The following is a 24972-nucleotide window of genomic DNA, read 5'->3' as shown; positions in this document are numbered from 1 at the left end:
CTTTGTTGGTCTTAAAGGCGCTACTGGACTCTAAATTGGTTCCATAAGCTTTGTTTCTTTCCCCTGTATCTGAAGTAGACCTGCTTTCATTTCTTTTTAAATCAAGTTTCTAGTCCTGGTGACTCTGGAGCAGTGTTCCCTCTAAGCTGAGTTAGTGTGAGCTAGCTCACAGTTTTTTAGCCTCTTGCTCACACATTTTTGTCTTCGCTCAGGAAGGACGGGGCTCCAGAGCAAACTAATTTATGCAGTGGCCAAATCGCTCGCTCACAACCTTACTGCCAGTCGCTCACAAAGCAGAATTTTTGCTCACAAGACTCCACAGCTTAGGGGGAGTATTGCTCTGGAGATATATTTTATGTAAGCTTAGTATCTCCCCCCCCTGGACAAGAACCAACGGGTTGAAATCAAATCAGAAGAGTTTTCGTCTAAACATTGGGAGGAACGTCCTGACAGAGTGGTTCCTCAGTGGAACAGGCTTCCTCGGAAGGTGGTGGGCTCCCCTTCTTTGGAGATTTTAAAGCATAGGCTAGGTGGCCATCTGAGAGCAATGCTGATTCTGTGAACTCGGGCAGATCATAAGAGGGAGGGCAGGAGGGGTTGCCTCAGTGCTTAGTTCTCGTGGCCCTTTCTTACACGCCCAGGGAAATGCCGATTGCCGCTTTGGGGTCAGGAAGCCATTTTTCTCCAGGCCAGTTTGGCTGGAGATCCTGGAGGGGTTTTCTGGTCATCTTCTGGGCGTGGAACAGCAGTCGCTGGGTGTGTGTGGGGGGGTATTTGTGAATTTCCTGCATTGTGCAGGGGGTTGGACTGGATGACCCCTGGAGTACCCTTCCAACTCTGTGATTCTTTGCTTCACCCCTGTCCCCTCACCGCACCCTCCTCAGGCCCCACTCCCAAATCTCCAGGAATTTCCCAACCCTGAGCTGGCAACCAGATCTGCTTTAACTAAAAATTAATTAATTAAAAATTAATTTTTAAAAATCTACTCCTGTTGGATCTGGAGATACATTTTATTTAAGCTTGGTTTTCTTACCCCCTGCGTCTGAAACATATCTGCTTTAAATTTTAAAAAAGATAATAATCAAGTTTCTAGTCCTCATGGATCTGGAGATATATCTCATGTGGCTTGGTTTCCTCTCCGCCCCCCCTCCCTTCCAAGGGAATCACTGCTGTGTCGTCATGTCCCTGAACCAGCCCAGCAGCAGCGACGCCTGCCTGAGCATCGTGCACAGCCTGATGTGCCACCGGCAGGGTGGCGAGAACGAATCCTTCGCCAAGCGCGCCATCGAGAGTCTGGTGAAGAAGCTGAAGGAGAAGAAGGACGAGCTGGACTCGCTCATCACGGCCATCACGACCAACGGCGCCCACCCCAGTAAGTGCGTCACCATCCAGCGCACCCTCGACGGCCGTCTCCAGGTAAGCGAGTCAGTCTGGTGTAGTGGTTAAGTGTGTGGACTTTAATCTGGGAGAACTGGGTTTGATTCCCCACTCCTCCATTCACAGCTGCTGGATGACCTTGGGCAGGCCATAGTTCTGTCAGAGCTGTTCTCTCAAAGACAGTTCTCTCAGAGCTCTCTCAACCCCACCTCCCTCACAGGGTGTCTGTTGTGGGGAGGGGAAGGGAAAGGAGATTGTAAGCCGTTCTGAGATTCCGAGTGAAGGGTGGGGTATAAATCCAATCTATTCTTCCTCTTCCTCTTCCTCCTCCTCCCCTCTTGGAGCCATGTTGAGAAATCAAGGCTCAAATCCTGTCCCAGCTAGGCTTGGTGCTCTCGGGGCTCAGTGGTTGAACATCTGCATTGGAGGCAGAAGGTCCCAGGTTCGAAAGACAGACAGTGTGGTGCGAAAGTAAGGATGTTCGACTAGGACTGGATGAGACCTGGATTCATATCCTTGCTTGCCTGGAAACTGATTGGGTGACCTTGAGCCAGTCATTCTCAGTCTCGCCTACCTTGCAGGGTTGTTGTGAGGATACACTGGATGAGGGGGTGAACTATGTTTGCTGCTGGGAACGATCTTGGAGAGTTGGGCTCGGTGGCGGAATAGATGCTCTGAGAGCCAAAAGTCCTGGGCTCAGCCTCTCTTCATAAGGCCCGGGAGGGAGAACACCAGGCTCAACCAACCACAATTCTGAGCCTTCTCACGTCATATCAGGGTCAGCGCTAAAGCACTTGTTTGGCGTACAAAAAGGTCCTGTATTCGATCCCAGGTATCTCTGGTGTTAGGTCTTTCTCTTAGCCCTGTGGGGAGCGGCTGTCAGTCAGAGCAGGCAACACTGAACAAGGTGGGCCCAAAGCCTGACTCTCTCTAAGACAGCTTCTGAAGTCATGGAAGGGCTTGTGTGTGTGATTTGTGGACCGGGCTGGCCTACAGGTGCTCTACAGAAGGCCACTTCATGCCTTTGCATTGAGTTGGGATCGCTTGAGTGTGTATTAACTGCCCTCCAGTCTCTTCCAACTTATGGTGATTGTAACGATTCCTTGTTTTTGTATGTGCATGTCTCTTTAAAAGTTTGGTTGCATGACGGTGGTAGATAGATTAGAGTGGTTGAGAGAGGCAAGTGTGGTATGATTGGTGGTTGACCGAGTGGGGGAGTGGTTTTGGAAGTGAAAATGAGTGGATGAGTATGTATGTCAGTCAGGTTTTTACAGTTACAGGTTTGACAGTTGATAAGTTCAAGTAGTTCTGTGTGGAAGCATTTAAGAACAGCTGAGGTTGTTCTGAGAGATATGATTAGAGATCTGAGGTCTAAGCCTATGAAAACATAAAGTTTAATTGAAGAAATGTTATAGTAAAGTCTGAGTGTTATAACAGACTGGAAAAAGACAGTGAACCTATATGGCATGGAGATAAACAAGTGCTACAAAGTTACTTGAAAAGATCCCTGTCAGTAAGGGAGCAGATTGTGTGTGATATACCAAGCATTGTTCAGTATTTACACCTTACTAGTTACATTGTTCTACCCTTTTATTTATGAATTACTTCAATAAATCCTCTTTTATTCAAGTATACCAACTCTGAAAGAAATACTTCCTAAGGACCACATAGTTCCTCGTAAGCCTAGAACTCGGTCTACCAAAATTAGTAAGAGCAGAAGTAAAAGCATTAATGGGCAAACTGAGAAACTCCCTGAGCGTGCAGGCCTCCATGTTGGTCGGAAGCAACAGAACAAAGTTTTGAGTCCAATGGCACTTTTAAGACCAACAAGTTTAATTCCGGATATAAGCTTTCGTGTGGATACTTATCTGACACGTAAGCTTATACCCAGGGCTTTTTTTTGTAGAAAAAGGCCCGCAGGAACTCATTAGCATATTAGGCCACACCCCAGACAGGACAGCTCATTAGCATATCAGGCCACACCCCATGCCTTCCCTTGGCTTTCCTGCGTACCCAGGCCCTTGGAGGGGAGGCAGCCCCGTGGCTGAGGGAAGCCCTTGGATAGGCTGGGGAAGGCACGGGGGAGGCATTTAAATGCCTCCCCCATCCGTCTAGGGGCCCCCCCTGGCCCACCCGTTTTGGAGTCACTTGGGGGGGTGTCGCTCTCCAGGCCTTCCCTCTGTAGCCACGCACACAGAGGTTTTGGCTGTAGTGGGCATGGCCAACTCTGAAGCCAGCCGGAACTCCGTTCCTGTGCGCTCCTGCCCCACTATAGCCCTGCTTATACCCAGAATGCTTATACCCGCATGATGGAGTGAGCTCCCGTCTCTGGTTCCAACTCCTGCCAACCTAGCAGTTCGAAAGCAAGAAATTGCAAGTAGATAAATAGGTACCACTTCAGTGGGAAGGTAACAGCGTTCCGTGCACCTCGGTGTTTAGTCATGCCGACCACATGACCACGGAAACGTCTTCAGACAGCGCTGGCTCTTCGGCTTTGAAACGGAGATGAGCACCGCAACCCTATAGTCGGATTCGACTGGCTTTCGAGCAAGGGAACCTTTACCTTTATGCCCAGAATTAAACTTTGTTGGTCTTAAAGGTGCCACTGGACTCAAACATTGTTCCAGAGACGGAAGTCCGTGTGGCTGTTTTGTTTGACAGTGGATGTGACGCTGAAGGAATACCACTGCTTTAAACACTTTATTGCAGTCAAGACAATTGGCTCCCAGTGAGATCAACAGCTGGTCTTTTGTGTATCAGAGACACATCTCTGAGGAGAAGTTCCTTTTCTGAATACTTTTTTGGTCACTCTGAGGAAAACTGTTTCATTGTAGGCGGTGAATAAGGATTGGAACACACCCTGAGGTTGAAAGGGGAATGTGTTGTTGTGAGCATTATCGGTTACTTTGTCAACAACGACTGAGGAAGATTCTGTCCGAGTGAAACTCAGTGTTTTTACACCTAGTTCGGTGGCTCAAGTGGTTAAGACGCTGAACTACAGGCTGTGGAAGGTCGGTAGTTCAGCAGTTCGAGACCCGGGTGCCGCAAGATGGAGTGAGCTCCCGTCTCTAGTTCCAGCTCCTGCCAACCTAGCAGTTCGAAAGCAAGAAATTGCAAGTAGATAAATAGGTACCACTTCAGTGGGAAGGTAACAACGTTCCGTGCGCCTTGGTGTTTAGTCATGCCGGCCACATCACCACGGAAACATCTTCGGACAGCGCTGGCTCTTCGGCTTTGAAACGGAGATGAGCACCGCAACCCTAGAGTCGGATTCGACTGGCTTTCGAGCAAGGGAACCTTTACCTTTACCTATTGGAGCAGTTCTAACAATTTTAAGCAGACTTGCTGGATTTATGGCGCGTAGGGCTGGGTTTTCTCCCGTGTAATTGTTACCCTTGGAAAGTAGATTCGGTTGAAAGAAAATGTCTGTCCTGTGGTCACCCAGCAAGCTTTGTGGAGGATTTGAACCTGGGTCTTAGTCGTACACCACACTGAACACAGTAGGGGCTTTTTCCTTGGAAATGCTATTTGGTGTCTGGGACAATCGCAGTTGGTCAGGGATTTTTCGCATGTGAGTGAGGTTTTGATCATCTGGAGGTATCGATCGTCTGGAACGGTGACAAGAATACTTTCAATTACTGAAAGATCTCATTTTATCTGCTGCCTCAGGGTCAGTGTTCCCTCTAAGCTGAGTTAGTGTGAGCTAGCCCACAGGTTTTTAGCTTCCAGCTCCCACATTTTTGTCTTCGCTCAGGAAGGACGGCTCCAGAGCAAACTGATTTATGCAGCAGCCCAATCTCCCGCTCACAACTTTAATGCGTGTAGCTCATAAAGTAGAATTTTTGTTCACAAGACTCCGCAGCTTAAAGGGAGCTGACTGTGGCCTGGTTCACACATGCAAGCTCTTCAGTTGAGGAACAAACTTGTAGCCCTGGTTTAAACATGAAAGGGTTGGGGCAGATGAACTAATTTCTGCAGCTGTGCATGTCCCCAACATTTATGCAAAGCAGCTGCGCATACAACACCAGTGCACCTCTACAACACCCATCCAGGCTGTGGGTCTTTGGCAGCACCAGCATTGGGCACTCACTGCTTCCCCCCAGGGATTAGGTGTTTAAATGCCAAATTGTACCAGTAAGGACTTCTGATCCGGCACCATCAAGTTTGAAATCAGGCCCAGTCTTCACACGCAGTGCAGTGTGCGGGCGACTCCACAGAGGTCACGTGAGGGGTGCAATTTCATTTGAATGTTGTTCTATTCAGAAAGAAACGGGGGTCATTTCCTGCAGGAGTGCACAGGAGCAGAGCTCTGGCAGTAAAGAGCCCAGGGGGCGGGCACATGCAACAAGCCCCACCCCCTTCTCCCAGCAGCCCTCAGTCAGAGCAAGAAGCAGCCAGGTAAGTTGCAGAGCCCCGCCCCCCGCCCCAAAACAGTCCAGTGGCACCTTTAAGACCACGTTTTATTCAGGTACAAGCTCTCCCTCCTCTGTGAGGACAGATCTGCATGTTCCCCTCCCCAATAGCTAGCAATCCAAAACAGTCCAGTGGAGGCTGAGTGGTGGGTGTTGCCTTCTGACACACTTCCGGTGATGTCAGGGGGTGTGGCCTATGCGAATAAGTTATGCTAATGAGTTATGCTAATAAGCTCCTGCACCTCTTTTTCTACTAAATGACCCCTGGAAAGAAATATCCCCGGAAGTAAAAAAATGCTACCACCTCAGGAAGAAAGACGCCAGCCCCGGTTGCCCTGTTTTGTGCTAGTTTTCTACTTGCGGAAATCTTTTTTTTCCCTTCAGCAGCAAGGCGGTGTTAGAAAATATGATTCATCTGCTAGACTGCTCGGAATAATTTTACCACCTCTGAACTTTTCCGCTTCTGTCTGTCTAGTATATTTTTATCCTTCCCTCCCCTTGTGAGGTCGGTGAGGCTAAGAGTGTGTGACTGGCCCAAGGTCACCCAGCAAGATTCCACGGCAGAGTGGGGATTCGAACCCAGGTCTCCCAGATACCAGACTGACGCTTTAACTACTACATTGTGCTGGCATGGCTCTCCTTCCACTTTACCCTTACAGTAACAGCCCCATAAAATAGGTTAGCCTACAGCAGCGTGGTAAGCCCAGTAGCTTTCGTCATGGCAGAGTTGCGGTTTCCACCCACATCTCCCAGATCCGAGGCTGATGCTCTGATCCAGGCCCGTACCCAGGATTTTTTTAATTCAGGGAGCCTTTAAATAAGTCAAGGGCACCCCCGCACACACACCCAAGGGAACGCCTGGACTGGATGCATTAAGTCAGGGGGCCGGGCCCCGGAATGCCCCGGAATGCCCCACTGTAGCTTTGGGCCTGCTCTAACCACTGCGCCACACTGTCTTGCATTCTGCTGCATGCGCAGACGATGGGCTGCTCTTTGTCCCTAGCTTTTTTTAAAAAAAAGTTTTTATAAACTTTATTGAAGATCAAACAGTACATTTGTAAATCATAGCGCACATACGTAAGTTGAATCATGTTCGTTTATCACACTCACAATTACAATTTTTGTTCCGGGATGAGCACTATCTATCTTTAAAACATTCGCAGTTTGATTAGGCCTTGTCGCACCATCTAGAAGTAGACCGTGTTTGATGTTCGATAGTGTTATGTATATTAGATATGAGTGGGATCAGAGATTTCCACAATCGGAGACAGATTTGTAAATATAAAAGAATGAAAGAATGAAAGAGAGGGAGATATTTAGCATAAAAGACTGCCATTAAGAAAAAATCAAAGTATGATACAGAGGGTTGTGTGGTTGGCAAGCATGGACGGCTTCAAAAGGGAATTAGATAAGCATATGGAGCAGAGGTCCATTAGTGGCTATGAGCCACAAGGTATAGATTGGGACTCTGGGGCAAGTGATGCTCTGTCATCTTGGTGCTTGGGGGGGGGGGTCAACAGTGGGAGGGCCTCTAATGTCCTGGCCCCACTGGTGGACCTCCTGGTGGCACTGGTATTTCTGGCCACTGTGTGATACAGAGTGTTGGACTGGATGGGCCTTTGGCCTGATCCAACATTGGCATCTCTTATGTTCTTATGTTCTAATCTTGCGTAAGAATGTAGTCCAAAAATGGGTACCATTTTTCATCAAAATTGGATTGCTTTGGGCAAATTTCAGATCGTTGAACCTTATCTGTGATTTTTTCCCCAAGATAAAGTGGCCCCATACCTTTTAAAACCAGTTGTTTCTCGTTGGAGCCAAAGACAATGTCCCTAGCGGAAGGCCACCTCAAGCAGCAACTTGCACGCTTCAATGGGCCCACCCTGATCCACCACTGGTATTTGTCATAGCTATCACCTATGATTGCCAGACCTGGGTTGGGAAATATCGGGAGATTTGGGGTTGCAGCCAGGGAAGAGGAAGGACCTCGGCAGGGTATAATGCCATAGAGTCCACCCCCCAAAGCAGCCATTTTCTCCAGGGGAACGGAACTTGGTTGTCTGGAGGGCAAATGTAACAGCGGGAGATCTCCAGGTGCCACCCACAAGGTTGAAACGACAGAGAGATTACGGGGAAGGCTGCAAACAACAATGAAAATAACCATGATGTTATATTATGAAAATATATTTAGGTTACTATTCTTAGGGGTAGGTCTGAACGCCCTAAGGGGGGGGGTCTGCATTACCGCAATGTTAGGAATTTCTACCACTCTAATGGCAGAAAGTGAAGAGGACCTTAAGAGCCTCTTGCCAAGGGTAAAAGAGGAGAGTGCAAAAGTGGGCTTGAAGCTCAACATCAAAAAAATTAAGATCGTGGCATCTGGCCCCATCACTCCTTGGCAAATAGAAGGGGAAGTCGTGGAAGTAGTGACAGACTTCACGTTCCTGGGATCCCAGATCACCGCAGACTGTGACAGCAGCCATGAAATTAAAAGACGCCTGCTCCTTGGGAGGAAAGCGATGGCGCACCTCGACAGCATGATAAAAAGTAGAGACATCTCCCTGCCAACAAAAGTCCGCATGGTCAAAGCAATGGTATTCCCAGTAGTCATGTATGGCTGCGAGGGTTGGACTATCAGGAAGGCCAAGCGCCGAAGAATAGATTCTTTTGAACTATGGTGCTGGAGAAGACTCTTGAGAGTCCCTTGCACTGCAAGAAGATCAAATCAGTCAATCCTAAAAGAAATCAACCCTGACTGTTCCCTGGAAGGCCAGATAATGAAACTGAAGCTCAACTACTTTGGCCACCCAATGAGAAGGGAGCACTCACTGGAGAAGACCCTGATGCTGGGAAAGACTGAAGGTCAAAGAAGACGGGGACGGCAAAGGATGAGATGGTTAGACAGTGTCATAGATGCAACGGACATGAAGATGAGCCCACTTCAGAGGACAGCGGAAGACCGGAAGGCCTGGCGTGATCTGGTCCATGGGGTCGCGAAGAGTCGGACTCGACTGTGCGACTGAACAACAACAACAGAAGAAGATTTGATTTATACCTCACCCTTCACTCAAGTCTCAGAGTAGCTTACAATCTCCTTTCCCCTTCCCCTTCCCCTCCCCGCAATAGACACCCTGTGAGGTAGGCGGGGCTGAGAGAGCTCTCTCGAGGACTGCCCTTGAGAGAACAGCTCTGAAAGAACTTGTGACTGACCCAAGGTCACACCAGCAGCTGCATGTGGAGAAGCAGGGAATCAAACCCGGTTCTCCCAGATTAGAGTCTGCACTCCTAACCTGAAGAAGAGTTCCCTGAAGAAGAGTTCTGTGCGACCCTGAAACTTGTGCATCTTAATCATTGGCTGCCCCCCCATAACTCATATGCATACTATCCCCACTGCTATGTCTGAGAGGCAGTGTGCTAGAGTAGACAGAGGGTTAGTCTGGGAGACCTGGGTTTGAGTCCCCCACTTCTGCCATGAAAGCCCGCTGGGTGGCCTCGGGCCCATCACAAATGCTCAGCCTGGCCTACCTCACGGGATGTTGTGGGAGGATGGAGAAGGGAAGAGCAATATTCTAAGCCACTTTAAGTCCCAGCTGAGGAGAAAAGCAGGTGGTAAGTAAATAAATGCATGTTTAGGTTAAGAAAATGAGCCCCGAATATGTCAGCGAACCAGTTGTTTTGATTTCAGGAAGCCTGCAAGCAAACAGGAGGACTGAATGTATGTATTTATTGATTTGCTTGCTTCATTTATACCGCTCCTTTGGGGCGCCAGAGCAGTCCGCATCGTTCTCCACTCCTACATTTGATCCTCACAACGACCCTGCAAAGTAGGCAAGGCTGAGAGCGTGTGACTGGCCCCAGGTCACCCATGAAGCTTCCACTGCAGAGTGGGGATTCAAACCCAGGGCTCCCGAATCCTAGTCTAACCACTACACCATGCTGACTATCCCAGGATAATAACCCCCTCTGCTCTGTGCTTTCCCCCCCCCCCGACACACTGCAAGACCTCTCCCCCAAGAGGGAAGCTTGCATGCCAGCACTTACGGCTGCCAAGTCCAGCTTGGGAAATTCCCAGAGATTTGGGGGAGGGGGGTGGAGCCCGGAGAGGGCACGGCTTGGATAGGGGAGGAGCTTTAGCCGGATGAAATGCCACAGAGTCCGCACTCCAAGGCAACCAGTTTCTCCAGGGAACTCGATCTCCGTCGTCTGGAGTAACTCCGGGAGATCTTCAGGCCCCACCTGGAGACTAGAGCCTCTGGCTTATAGTGAAATCAAACATTCCCCCTGTAAGCATGAACCAATGGATATATCTCGCGCCCACGGGCAAAGTGGGCATAGCAGCAAATCGTTTCCGTGAGTTTGATTAAGCCAGAATAAACCCAGAGAAAGCAGGATGGATGGATGGATGGGTGGGTGGATAGAGAGAGGGACAGACAGACAGACAATTGGTAGGCAGACAGACGATAAGATGGATGGATGGATGGACGGACGACAGACAGACAGACGATAGATGGATGGACGGACGGATGACAGACGATGGATGGATGGATGGATGGATGGATGGATGGATGGATGGATGGATGGATGGATGGATAGATAGATAGATAGATAGATAGATAATGAATGGATGGACGGACAGACGATTGATAGACAGATAGACAAACACAGACAATTGGTAGACAGACAGATAGACAAACAGATGATATATAGATAGACAGATAGATGACTGATAGATATATAGATAGCTGGATAGGTAGATGAAAGATAGAGAGACAGACGATTGATAGATGGACAAACACAGACGATTGGTAGACAGACAGATAGACCGACAGATGATAGATAGATAGATAGATAGATAGATAGATAGATAGATAGATAGATAGATAGATAGATAGACAGACAGACAGACAGACAGACAGACAGATGACTGATAGATAGATAGATAGATAGATAGATAGATAGATAGATAGATAGATAGATAGATAGATAGATAGATAGACAGGTAGATAGATAGATAGACAGGTAGATGAAAGATAGAGAGACATAAGAACATAAGAGACGCCAATGTTGGATCAGGCCAAAGGCCCATCCAGTCCAACACTCTGGGTCACACAGTGGCCAGAAATACCAGTGCCATCAGGAGGTCCACCAGTGGGGCCAGGACATTAGAAGCCCAAATGTCTTCAGACAGACAGACAGACGATTGATAGACAGATGGACAAACAGACAATTGGTAGACAGACAGATAGACAAACAGACAGATGATATATATAGATAGACAGATGACTGATAGATATATAGATAGCTAGATAGGTAGATGAAAGATAGTCAGACGATTGATAGATAGACAAACACAGATGATTGATAGATAGACAGACAGACAGATGACTGATAGATACATAGCTAGACAGGTAGATGAAAGATAGACAGACAGACGATTGATAGACAGATGGACAAACAGACAATTGGTAGACAGACAGATAGACAAACAGACAGATGACTGATAGATATATAGATAGCTAAATAAATAGATAGGTAGATGAAAGATAGACAGACAGTCAGACGATTGATAGATAAACACAGATGATTGATAGACAGACAGACAGACAGACAGATGATTGATAGATAGATATACAGACAGACAGGCAGACATTCCTTAAAGGCCTTGAAACTGCAGTGGAGGGTTTGCTTTGGGGAAAACAAGGGGGTCTCCTTTGCGTCCCTCCCCCTCCCCCTTGTTAAGTTTTGAGGTCAAGCCAGGCGATGCTGCGAAGTCATTAACCCGTTTTCCAACCCCCACCCCTCCCCTTTGCACTAATCTCTCTCTCTCCCCTATGTCTCATCTCCTCCCCCCCCCCTACCCACGCCCGGAGGATGAGTCACTGTCTGGTTCTTGGAGCCGCGGGGAGGGAGGGGGGCCCTGTTGTTATGTCTGGAATCAGCCGCAGCCAAAAGCCTCAGGGGGAAAAAATGAGAGCAACCTCGGTGCCCCTCCTCCTGGTGCTGCGGGTGGGGCCAAGCACACCCATCCTGAGAAGTTGCGGCTTATCTGGGAGGCGCCGGGAGTGTAGGGCTTGGGGGGGGAGGCACATGCTGCCCCACAGAGCTGAGCTGCTGACAAATTAGGTAGGGTCTGGAGGTAGGGTTGACTCCTGGCAGGGGACAGGGGCGTAGGGTTGCCAGATCCAGGCTGTGAAACTCCTGGAGATTTAGGGGTGGAGCCCTGGAGAGGACAGGGACCTCAGCGGGCGGGGTACGATGCCACGGAGCCCCCCCTCCAAAGCAGCCATTTTCTCCAGGGGAGCTGATCTCCGTGGTCTGGAGATGAGCTATAATTCCAAGGGATTCTCCAGGTCCCACCTGGAGGGTGGCATCCCTGTTTGGATGGGAGGGGGGCACAGTCCAGTATCTGTGAAGTCGTTTTAGCCTTGTGTTTTCTGCTGAGTCTTGCGGGTATCGGGACAAGCAGGGGATGGGGTCGTTGGGTTGCCAGCTCCGGGTTGGGAAATTCCTGGAGATTTGGGGGGGTGGAGCCCAGGGAGGGCAGGGTTTGGGGAGGGGAGCGACCTCAGCAAGGTATTAATGCCATAGAGTCCACCCTCCCAAGGAGCCATTTTCTCCAGGGGAACGGATCTTGGTTGTACGGAAACCATCCGCAATAGCCGAAGATCTCCAGGTATCAGCTACAGAGTGGCAACCATAGATATAGCAGCTAGTTTGGGTGTCGTGGTTAGGAGCACAGACTCTGATCTGGGAGAACCGGGTTGGATTCCCCCACTCCTCCACATGCAGCCGGCTGGGTGGCCTTGGGTCGGTCACAAGTTCTCTCAGAGCTGTTCTCTCAGGGGCAGTCCCCGAAAGAGCTCTCTCAGCCCCACCTGCCTCACAGGGTGTCTGTCGTGGGGAGGGGAAGGGGTAGGAGATTGTAAACTGCTCTGAGACGCCTTCGGGTAGTGAAGGGCGGGCTATAAATCCAATCTCTTCTTCTATTCTCTGCCTTGTCCCTTTTGATTGGTGGGGGGATTGGTAGTGAAAGTCTAGAAGGGGCTTCCCCTCAGTGCTGTTTTTCTCAGCTGGAAACAGTCTAGAGGGAAGTATTGGGTCACCCATGTCTATCCCAGGGAACTCCCTGGTTTCCCCAGGCAGCAGCCCCCTGGACCTTTTTCAGCTTGGGAAAGCAGTGTAGACGGGAAGGCCATGACCCTGAACCTAAAATGTCACTGACGGCTATCGTAAGGGAAAGACCCCTGCCCCCAATTTATGGGCTCTGTAATCTGTGGAGGGAACTCTCTCCCCCCCCCCTGCTTGATCCAACCCTCTTTCTTTAGCCCTCTGCCTCTGTTTCTCTCCCGGTTTCTCTTTATTCGCTCTCTGCACTAGGCAAGATGCTCAACTTTTCCATAATTAAATAAGTCAGGAACATGGGAATGAGCAGTATGGGAGTTGCAGGAATACTTCAGACACGCACACGGTTTACACTCGTGGCATTTGGAGGGGGTGAAATATCGGATTATTGTACTAAAGTCTGGTTATGACGGTGATCTGTTCTGAATATATTAAGCAAAAAAAGAGTTACTTGGGGGGACAGAAGAGTTTCCTGGTTACTTTGGCAGCAGCAGATGATGATGATGATTACTACTACTACTATTGGACATTTGTTATTGCACAGTTGTTATTGGACAAATGTGTTATTGCACTAATGTTATTGCACTTTGCTATATACATTTGTTATTGCAATTTGCTATTGGACATTTGTAATTGCACATTGTTAGTGCAGTTATTATTGCACATTGCTATTGCACATTGCTATGGTATTTTAATAGTGATTGAACTACCTCGCTTACTCTACCTGGGTGACCCACAGAGTCAAGGCCATGGGCTTGCTGTTTCATTGATTGTTCCGATTCTGTTCTAACTGAAAAATCCACCATCTCTCTCCCCCATATTCTGCAGGTCGCAGGGCGTAAGGGCTTCCCCCACGTGATCTACGCCCGTCTCTGGCGCTGGCCAGATTTGCATAAGAACGAACTCAAGCACGTCAAGTTCTGCCAGTTCGCCTTTGACCTGAAGTACGACAGCGTCTGTGTGAACCCGTACCACTACGAGCGAGTGGTGTCACCTGGCATTGGTGAGTGGGTGGGGGAGATTGAAACGTAAAAATTCAAATCCCACATTCCTGGAGGACGACCTGGGGCCTTTCTCAGCCTCCCAATCTCAGCTTAACCTACCTTGTAGGGTTGTTGTGATGAGAGCACCATGTAACCCTTGCTGGATGCCTTGGAGGAAAGGCAGGATCCAGTTTGGTGTAGTGGTTAAGTGCGCAGACTTTAATCTGGGAGAACCGGGTTTGATACCCCATTCCTCCGCATGCAGCTGCTGGGTGGCCTTGGGTCAGTCACAAGTTCTCTCACAGTTGTTCTCTCATGAGCAGTTCTGTGAGCGCTCTCTCGGCCCCACCTACCTCCCAGGGTGTCTGTTGTGGGGAGAGAAAGGGAAAGGAGACTGTCAGACGCTCTGAGACTCTGAGTGAAGGACAGGGTATAAATCTAATCTCTTCTTCCTCAAAATGTGACAGACAGATTTGGTTCACGGAACCCTAGGCCATGTACCTGGATAGGCTAGGATCTAGGTTAGGGGTACACAACTACTGGCCCACGAAGGTACATGCAAAGGGCTCTCTTTTTGATTTCCATTCCCAATTGTCAGCAGTAACGGAGCCTCTGGTGCCCTTTGCCTCTCATGGAATTCAGCTGTTATTTTGCATGGGTCACTTCCCATGAGGGACTGCAGCATAAGACCAAGGCCTTCACTGCTGTGGAGGAGAAGGCCTGAAAGAGCCCTTTGCTCAGTGCTAAGGCCACCTGCCCTTAGAAAAGGTAGAGAAAGAGGTACTTTTCTCCCTTTCTCACAATGGAAGAACTCCTTGTGGGCACTCCATGAAATTGCTGAGCGGTCGGGTTAGAACGGATAAAAGGAAGTCCTTCTTCACCCAAAGGGTGATTAGCACATGGAATTCACTGCCACAGGAGGTGGTGGCGGCTACAAGCATGGACGGCTTCAAAAGGGAATTAGATAAGCATATGGAGCAGAGGTCCATCAGTGGCTATTAGCCACAAGGTACAGATAGGGGCTCTGGGGCAAGGAATGCTCTGTCTTCTTGGTGGTGGAGGGGGGCCAACAGTGGGAGGGCTTCTAATGTTCTGGCCCCACTGGTAGACCTCCTGATGGCACCTGGTATTTATGGCCACTGTGTGACACAGAGTGTTGGACTGGATGGGCCATGGGCCTGATCCAACATTGGCTTCTCTTATGTTCTTATATGGAGCAGAGGTCCATCAGTGGCTATTAGCCACAAGGTATAGATAGGAACTCTCGGTCTGGGGCAAGGGATGCTCTGTCTTCTTGGTGCTTGGGGGGGGGAGCAAAAGTGGGAGGGCTTCTAGCGTCCTGGCCCCACTGGTGGACCTTCTGATGGCACCGGGTATTTTTGGCCACTGTGTGACACAGAGTGTTGGACTGGATGGGCCTTTGGCCTGATCCAACATTGGCGTCTCTTATGTTCTTATGTTCTTATGTAGATACCGATTAAAAGATGCTCTTGGCTGTACTCGGGGAGTGTCCCATTCTGCACACGCTCAGAGGTGCTTCGCCTCCAGAGGCGGCACATTAACTTTCTTAACAAACCGTCCGCCTGCATCGAAGCCGCAAAGATAACTGATCGATCCATTCTCTCTTCTCTCTTCTCTCTCTCTATAGGACTGAATATCCAGAATACAGGTGAGAGCTGGTGTCTGGGCTGGGGGGGTGGACGAAAGGGCCAGGGAGGGGTCCTGGCAAAGGCAGGGGACTCTGGGGAGACCTTCAGAATATGGTTGTGACCAGGGCTCTTTTTGTAGAAAAAACCCAGCAGGAACTCATTAGCATATTAGGCCACACCCCTGACAGCACAGCTCATTCGCCTATTAGGCCACACCCCCATGTTACCAGAAGTGTGCTCATCCAGCCACACCCACCTTTTGCTTCTTATTCTCTTTACCTTGTTTGTTGTCAAAACCCAGGGTTTTTTGCATGTTAGGCCACACACCCCTAATGTAGCCAATCCTAATGAGTTTCTGCTGTTGGGTGTGGCCTATTATGCTAATGAGTTCCTGCTGGGCGTGGCCAACTTGGGAGCCAGCCGAAACTCCATTCCTGTGCGTTCCTGCCCAAAAATAGCCCTGGTTGTGACCAGTGTTCCCTCTAAGCCGACTTAGTGTGAGCTAGCTCACAGTTTTTTTAGCCTCCAGCTCACAGATTGTTGTCTTAGCTCAGGAAGGGATGGGGCTCCAGAGCAAGCGCATTGATGCAGCAGCCACATCGCTCGCTCACAACTCTAATGCCGGTAGCTCACAAAGTAGAATTTTTGCTCACAAGACTCCACAGCTTAGAGGGACCATTGGTTGTGACCCTCCCTGTCCGGTACAGAGCGCCTTTACAAAGCAGGCGGACCGGGAAGCAGGGGCAGATTAAGGCTCACTGGTGCCCTAAGCACCTGACCAATCACTGGTGCCCCCCTCCTTTCCACACTGACCCGGTCCATTTTAGGTGTTGACCTGTCTGAACAGATAGACAATGCAGGTTGCAGCAATACAAAAATGTATTCATAGGATAACACAAACTATGCTTTTCACCCTTTCCCCAACTTTGTGGTGCCCCCTTTGGCCCTGGTGCCCTCAGCACGTGCTTAGTCCACTTAATGGTTAATCTGCCCCTGCCGGTAAGCAAAAACAGCCCTGGATAGGGGCTTGCCCCCCCCCCCCCATCCTGCCTCCTAATGAATGGGGGAAAGGAGCAAAAAACGGCTCTCTTGTCACCCACCCCGGCCCCGTGTGGGGAAGGACAGGATGGCTCATTCGCCGCCACCACCGCTCGCCCAGCCCACATCGGGCCAGGGCAGCGGCCAGCTCACTGCCTCTAGCAGCTACAAGGGCTGCCTCTCCCTTATTTATTATTATTTATTACTTATTTATGATTTATTTGTATTTATAGCCCGCCCATCCCGCAAGCGGGCTCAGGGCGGGTTAACATCGTATCAGTAATGCAATAGATACGGTAAAAAAAATTTTTCAAACACAGTAACACACATTAAAAGCACTGGTCGCCGTTCAACAAAGTCAACTGGCTGTGAGAGGTTCCCTGGCATATTGTTTGGCTTGGGAGGTGGGCGACCGGCACCTCCAGGAGGCCGTACACAGACGCCCGCTTGCCTCAGCCAAAGGCCTGGCGGAAGAGCTCCGTCTTGCAGGCCCTGAGGAATTGAAGGAGATCCTGCATTGCCCCGATCTCGACTTGGAGCATGTTCCACCAGGCAGGGGCCAGGCCGGAAAAGGCCCTGGCCCTGGTTGAGGCTAGACGGGTGTCCTTCAGGCCAGGGACAACCAGGGGATGTTGGTCCATAGAGCGTCACATTCTCGCCACCAACTTTCATTGATGTACCTGTAATTTTATATGATGTATATTGTTTTATTAGTTTTATGGGAGCCGCCCTGAACCTGCCTTGGCGGGGAGGATGGGGTAAAAGGCTAATCGATCAATCAATAAAATAAATAAATTTGGGGCCAGGATAACCCTGGCGGGAGGAGGTAGCCCCCCCCCAAAAAAAACCATCAGCCCAGTGGGATTTTTCCCAGTGACCTTAATGGCCAATCCACCGCAGTGTGGAGATGAGAAGAGGTCCCAGAGACGGGAAGAGAGGGCTATTGCACATCCCGACCTTCTCTATTGCGCAGTTAACTTATGGGACTCTCTGCCACCAGGGTGGGGCTTCCAGTTTAGGTGGCTTTAAGAAAGGGGTGGGAGAGCGTCGTGGAGGAGGAAGGGATCTATCAACGGCTCGTCACTAAGATCATGAAACAGAACCTCCCAATCCAATCTTGGGGAACCAACAGTTTGGCAAGAGATGCCGCCTTCCCGCGGGCTAGCCGGAGGTATCAGTCTGTAAATGAATGTTTTAATTATTTTCTCTTAAAAGGGCGGGATAGAGAAGGGGGAAAGGGGTAGGGGAGAAATACAGATTCGTCAGATTTGTAAAGTATTATGGATTGTTCCGCACAACGAGTAAAATCAGATACATGTCCGAAGGTATGACTTATTTCAAATATCGGAGCACGCCATAAAACTTGCATAGCCAGAGGTACCTGTCTGACCACTTTTGGAAACAGAGAACTGGTCTGGGTGGACGTCTGCTCCAGTCCAAGAAACAAATAAGTACCTAGTGCGGAATTAGGAGGCAGGCTTGCCAAGTGATAGGGAGTGCAAGTCTGTGGCCCCGTGACCGCGAACAACTGAACGGAACCTCCGTGTTCAGGGGCAGCGTACCTCTGACTGTACCGCTGCCGTGAACTGTGCCCGACCTGTGCAGTCTTCCCACCTCTAGCCCCTCCCGCCCGGCTAGTGAAAGAGGAATTCATCCCCGACTGCATCCACATGGAGATCCAGGCGCCCCCGCCGGCTGACCACCCGGGTCCCGGGAGCAAATCCGGCCACCCGCCCGGAGACCCCTTCCAGCCCCTGTCGCCGCTGCAGCTCTCGGAATCGCCCCGTCCTCCTGTCGGCATCTACCCTGGACTGCCCTTGTCTCCCCCAGGTAAGGTTTTGGGCAGGGGTCCGCCTGGAAGGGAAGACGGAGGGAGGTCTTCTCTCCCTCACTCTCCAAATGGCAGTGGTGCCCTGAAACAACCTTTTTAATTTTATTTTTCCTCTTCCGCCAGGGCCTCCCGGGGGTCCCCTGCTCCCCCTTCTGCACGGCGAGGGTCTCCTGCAGATCTCGGCCTCCTCCCACACCCCAGCCCCTTCCCCGGCTCCCCCGGGATCGCAGCAAAACGGCTGCGCCCCAAAACTGGCCTACCCGAGTAAGTATCCGGGCGGGGAGGGTGGGGTTCATGAAGCGGAGGAGGACAGGAGGAGACCTTTTGGCCCATCGAGGTCAGGATGGTCTACTCAGACTGGGGGCTGCTCTCCTGGGTCCCAGGCAGTGTTCCCTCTAAGCTGAGTTAGTGTGAGCTAGCTCACGTTTTTTTTAGTCCCCGGCTCACAGATTTTTGCCTTCGCTCAGGAGGGATGGGGCTCCAGAGCAAGCTAATTTATGCAGCAGCCAAAACGCTCACTCAACGCTTTCATGCCAGTCGCTCACAAAGCACAATTTTTGCTCACAAGACTCCACAGCTTAGAGGGAACATTGGAGGTAGAGGTCTTTCACATCACCTCCTACTTTTTTTGTGTAATTTTTTGGTTGTGTTGTGTGTGTGTGTGTGTGTGTGCGTGTGCGCACCTGGAAGTCACATTGACCTCTGGTGACTGACCCCTACTGGGGGCCTGGAAGATATCCAAGAGCGGTGGCTGAATAAAACCTGCCTCTGTCCTCCTGACTTGGTCTTCAAAGGAAGTCTCCCATCCAAGTACTAACCACCGTCAACCCTGCTTAGCTTCTGAGATCTGACACGATCGGGCTTGCCTGGGCTATCGAGGCCAGGGCACATCGCCTCCCACCTGATCCTTTTAACTGGGGATGCCGGGGATTGAACTGGTGACCTTCTGCATGCCAAGCAGAGGCTCTGCCACTGAGCCGCAGCCATTCTCTCAGGGTCTCGGGTGGAGGTCTTTCACATCATCTACTGCCTGGTTCTTTTAACTGGAGGTGCTGGGGATTGAACCAGGGACCTTCCGCGTGCTAAGATGAGGATCTACCACTGAGCCACAGCCCCTCTCCTGGGTCTCAGGTGGAGGTCTTTCACATCATCAACTACCTAGTGCCTTAAACTGGAGGTGCCGGGGATTGAACCGGGGACCTGCCGCATGCCAAGCAGAGGCTCTACCACGGAGCCACAGCCCCTGCTCAGTCCGACAGTGGCTCTCCAGGGTCTCAGGGAGAGCAAAGTCTTTCCCATCACCTACTGCCTGGTCCTTTTCAACTGGAGATGCCGGGGATTGAACCTGGGACCTTCTGCATGCCGAGCAGAGGCTCTTCCACTGAGCCATGGCCCCTACTTGGTCTGATTGTGGCTCTCCAGGGTCTCAGGCAGAGGTCTTTCATGTTACCTACTAGACTAGATGGACCACCGGACTAGATGGACCACTGGTCTGATCCAACAGGGCTCTTCTTATGCTCTTATGTACTACTTGATCCTTTAACTGGAGATGCTGGGGATTGAACCTGGGACCTTCTGCATACCGAGCAGAGGCTCTTCCACCGAGCCATGGCCCCTGCTTAGTCTGACAGTGGCTCTCGAGGGTCTCTTGACAGAGGTCTTCCACATCACCTACTGCTTGGTCCTTTTTAACTGGAGATGCCGGGGATTGAACCTGGGACCTTCTGCATGCAAAGCAAATGCTCTGCCACTGAGCTAAACCCCCTCTCCAGGGCCTCAGGTGGAGGTCTTCCACATCACTTACTGCCTGGTTCTTTCAACTGGAGACGCCAGGGATTGAACCAGGGACCTTCTGCGTGCCAAGCAGAGGCCTTAACATTGAGCCACAGCCAGGCCCGTAGCCAGGATTTTTTTTGTTCGGGGGGGGGGGATATAAAATCTTAAAGGGGCAATTACAGTTAACTAAATCTGAATGTCTGTCTTTAAAGGGGAGGCTCCAGGCCTGTTTCTAGCCTTTCCTTTCAGGGCTACTTTGGGGCAGGGCTTTTAATTAAGGGGGTGGGGTCCCAGAATGCCCCACTGTAGCTACGGGCCTGGCCACAGCCCCTCTCCAGGGTCTCAGGTGGAGGTCTTTCACATCATCTGCTACCTGGTTCCTTTAACTGGAGGTGCCGGGGATTGAACCAGGATGCTACTGGACTCCTGCTCTTTTCTACTGCTACAGGCAGACTAGCACGGCGACCCATCTCGATCTGTCTCCATGGGAGGCACCAAATTTAGCCATGCAGAATGGAAATCCATTCTCTTGGAGGAGAACGTTCTTGGTCACGGTCTGAGATCTTTAGGGGGGGAGAGGAGAGCTTTATTTACTAACGTCCCTTCTAGTTTCCGGGAGCACAGAAGCACAAGAGAAGGAGTTTGAGGACATTAGCAGGAATTTTTTTTTCAGGAATGTTACAGAAGCTGGGGATGGGGCTGTGGCTCAGTGGGGAGAGCATCTGCTTTGGCATGCAGAAGGTCCCCGGTTCAGTCCCCGGCATCTCCAGTTAAAAAGGCTGAGACAGTAGGTGATGTGAAAGACCTGGCTATTAGCTAGCAGGTATATATGGAAGACTCCGTCTGGGGCAAGTGATGCTCTGGCTTCTTGGTGCTTGGACGGCAAGAGTGGGAGGGCTCCTGGAGTTCTGGCCCCGCTGGTGGACCTCCTGGTGGACCCTGGGTTTTGGCCACTGTGTGACACAAGAGTATTGGGCTGGATGGGCCATTGGCCTGATCCAACATGGCTTCTCTTCTGTTCTTAGCAGTTGGGGAGGCAACATAGGGAGGGCTTCTGGAGTTCTGGCCCCACTGGTGGACCTCCTGAGGGCACCTGGGCTTTGGCCACTGTGTGACACAAGAGTGTTGGGCTAGATGGGCCATTGGCCTGATCCAACATGGCTTCTCTTCTGTTATTAGCAGTTGGGGAGGCAACATAGGGAGGTCTTCTGAAGTTCTGGCCCCGCTGGTGGACCTCCTGAGGGCAGCCGGGTTTTGGCCATTGTGTGACACAAAATGTTGGGCTGGATGGGCCATTGGCCTGATCCAACATGGCTTCTCTTCTGTTATTAGCAGTTGGGGAGGCAACATAGGGAGGTCTTCTGAAGTTCTGGCCCCGCTGGTGGACCTCCTGAGGGCAGCCGGGTTTTGGCCATTGTGTGACACAAAATGTTGGGCTGGATGGGCCATTGGCCTGATCCAACATGGCTTCTCTTTCGTTCTTAAGTATTGGGCCAAGACCCTTCTCTGCCTGAGACCCTGGAGAGCCACCGTCCGTCATCAGAGGAGGCAGTGCCGAGTCAGATGGACAATCGGGGAGCCTCACGCGTTCCCTCTCCTTCACTCCTCTCCTTTCCTTCTTTCCTGTACTCAGCAACCAGCTGGACTGGGACCGGGAGCAACACGAGCTACTCCTTGGGAGGAAGGGGTCAGCAGCCCACCCCTCCGCCGCCCCCCACACCGCAGCAGCAGCAGAACGGGCGGAACCACCCACCAACTCCCCTCCACCACCAAAGCCATTACTGTATGTCCAGGCAAGCAAAATGCGGGAGGGGTGTGAAGGGAAGGGGAAGGATGTTTGGTTTCGGGGTGTGCTTTCTTTTTTTTCACTCCCATCTTAAGAAAGGGTCTCCTAGCTATAACAAAGAAGCGGGAAGAATGCAACAACAATGGTGCGGCCTCATTTGGAACACCCGCCGTATCTCAAAAAGGACGTTGCAGAACTGGAAAAAGAAGAAGAAGAAGGGATTGGATTGTAACCCGCCTTTCAGTACCCGAAGGAGTCTCAGAGCAGCTTAGAATCTCCTTTCCCTTCTCCTCCCCACAACAAGGCACCCTGTGAGCAGTGTCCCCTCTAAGCTGAGTTGGTGTGAGCCGGCTCACAGTTTTTTAGCCTCCGGCTCACACATTTTTGTCTCCACTCAGGAAGGATGGGGCAAGCTAATTGATGCAGCAGCCAAATCGCCCTCCTCTGAGAGCCAGTTGAGTGTAGTGGTTAGGAGCGCAGACTCTAACCTGGGAGAACCGGGTTTGATTCCCCCACTCCTCCACATGCAGCCAGCTGGGTGACCTTGGGTCAGTCACAAGTTCTCTCGGAGCTGTTCTCTCAGGAGCAGTTCTCGAGAGAGCTCTCTCAGCCCCACCTGCCTCACAGGCAATTCTCTCTAAGCTGTGGAGCCTTGTGAGCAAAGACAGACAGACAGACATAGAAGAAGAAGAAGAGGAGGAGGAGGAGAAGGAGGAGGATGAGATGATTGGATTTATACCCCACCCTTCACTACCCAAAGGAGTCTCAGAGCAGTTTACAATCTCCTTTCCCTTCCCCTCCCCACAACAGACACCCTGTGAGGCAGGTGGGGCTGAGAGAGCTCTCTCGAGAACTGCTCCTGAGAGAACAGCTCCGAGAGAACTTGTGACTGACCCAAGGTCACCCAGCTGGCTGCATGTGGAGGAGTGGGGGAATCAAACCCAGTTCTCCCAGGTTAGAGTCTGCGCTTCTAACCACTACACTCAACTGGCTCTCATAGGAGGGCGACCAAGATGATTAGTGGGTCGAAGCAGCTTCCCTAGGAGGAAAGGCGGAAGAGTCTGGGACTTTTCAGCTTAGAGAAGAGAGTTCTAGTGTGGTTCCGGGCCTTGGAGAGCATTTTACTTTTATTTTTACTTTAATCTATTTTAGTTTAGCCTTTCCGTTTAATTTGTTTTGTCTTCGGTGGTTTTGTTTAGCTGAGCCCTATCGCATCCAGCTCTTCGTTTTTACTCCTTTTCCCAATCTTTCCCTCTCTCCCTTTGCTTTAGCCTCCCCGATAAAAATTTCCTTCCCTCCCTCCCTCCCTCCTTCCCTCCCTCCCTCGTGTGTGGTTAAGTGGCAGGAGGCTGAGTGGAGCCCTTTTATTTTATTTCATTTCATTTTTACCTAAGTATGGTGCTTCAGTTCAGTTTTTAAAGCCCTTCGTTTTTTATTTTAAACCCCCTCCCCCTCTTTTTGCTTTAGAGACTTCTTGTCAAAATCTCCCCCTCTCTCTTTCCTGTTTGGGCGTTGAATAGCTCAAAGGGCTTTTAAGGGAGTTCTGATGGTCAGTTCATTATCGCTTAGCTGTTCTGTTCCTCCCTTATCTACTTTGATCCTCCTTCCTAACTGCTGATGGAAGGACGGTAAGAGATAAACAGCTGACGTTGTGGGGAAAAATCAGGAAGTTAGAAAGTAAGAGAATCTAGCGGCCAGGAAAAGCCTTTGAGCGGCTTAGAATGAGTGAGCGAGTGAGGGCCTTGTTTTGTGCAATATACGGCGATGGGGCTTTTGTTCCGGTTTGTTTTCAAGTTTTTTGTTTTTCATTTGTTCTAAGACAGGCGTGGACGTTCACTTTTATTTGCATTTATTAATTGCTGTGTTGGGAGGGGCGGCGATTTCAAAGCCCCGATTTTATCAAGAACTTTAATAGTCAAAACAAAGTTCGAGTCCAGCGGCACCTTTTAAGACCAACAAGGTTTAATTCTGGGTATAAGCTTCCATGTGCAGGCAGACTTCATCAGGTCTAACCGGCCTTCAGCAATACCCACACACACACACACAAACACAGAGAGAGAGAGTTGCCCCCCCCCCACAAACTCACTTCCGAGTTCACGGCGGCCTACGAAAGCCTTCCTATTTCCCCTGTTTGTGCCCATCCCTGTTCCTAACCTTCCGACCCCAAAATATGTTTTCATCCGTTGTTGTTTTTTTAAAGCCCAAAAGAGGATGGACTCCAACAAAAGAGGACCTGTCCTCTAAAAAGAGGACATCTGGTAACCCTAACATATTGGGAACATCCGACTGAACTGGATTCAGGTCAGACAAAGAAGAGGAGATTGGATTTCTACCCCACCCTTCACTACCTGAAGGAGTCTCAGAGCGGCTTACAAACTCCTTTCCCTTCCCCTCCCCACAACAGACACCCTGTGAGGCAGGTGGGGCTGAGAGACCTCTGAGAAAACTGCCCTTTCAGGAACAGCCCTGACAGAACTGTGGCTTGCCTAGAGATGTAAAATTTCCGGAAATTTTGAAGCTCGGGAAAAAAAAATGGTTTTTTCCCCCAGTTTTTTTTTTTGGGGGGGGGGAACGGAAATTTTCGGAAAAATTGGAAAAAATGCTACATTAGCACTTCTTTTTTCTTTTCCAGATTGAAAGTCATTCTGTTACTTTAGGAACATAAAATATGACTGTGGACATTTTTACTTGGCATGAAATTATCACAACTAGCATATTAAAAATATAGTGTATCCAAACAGTTATTACAAACAGAATATCCACCCACATGCAAAAACAAAACTGAAACCTTTTTCTTTTCTTCTGACAATAGCACCTCCTAAAGGAAGAAATGCATCCTGTTCTTGCATTGGAGAGTTCAGTTTGTAACCTAAGACTTGCTTGTCCTCAGTGCACAGGAATTAGATCAATCTGATACCATATATATATATATATATTAGAAATGATTTGGAAAATATTTGAACACCTTGTCTTAAAATATTTTATTCATCCTGTTAAA

At 50.1% G+C, this 24972-nt stretch overlaps 1 protein-coding gene across 1 annotated transcript in view; it reads left to right on the top strand.

Annotated features, from left to right (window-relative positions):
• Positions 1 to 1167: 1167 nt before the first annotated feature.
• Positions 1168 to 24972, top strand: part of LOC107110886 (mothers against decapentaplegic homolog 4-like) — a 38565-nt gene continuing 14760 nt past the window's right edge. Inside the window, exons 1-6 of the mRNA XM_015411726.1 lie at positions 1168 to 1416; positions 13740 to 13914; positions 15543 to 15563; positions 18202 to 18411; positions 18536 to 18676; positions 21822 to 21971. Coding sequence (XP_015267212.1) covers positions 1180 to 1416; positions 13740 to 13914; positions 15543 to 15563; positions 18202 to 18411; positions 18536 to 18676; positions 21822 to 21971 — 934 coding nt within the window. The 5' untranslated portion in view covers positions 1168 to 1179. The remainder of the gene's footprint in view (positions 1417 to 13739; positions 13915 to 15542; positions 15564 to 18201; positions 18412 to 18535; positions 18677 to 21821; positions 21972 to 24972) is intronic.

The sequence above is a fragment of the Gekko japonicus genome, unplaced genomic scaffold (genome assembly GCF_001447785.1).
Source record: "Gekko japonicus isolate JY-2015 unplaced genomic scaffold, Gekko_japonicus_V1.1 scaffold175, whole genome shotgun sequence".
Classification (NCBI taxonomy): domain Eukaryota; kingdom Metazoa; phylum Chordata; class Lepidosauria; order Squamata; family Gekkonidae; genus Gekko; species Gekko japonicus.
Note: the sequence above shows the minus strand (reverse complement) of the source record. Positions and strands in the feature narration are given on the sequence as shown.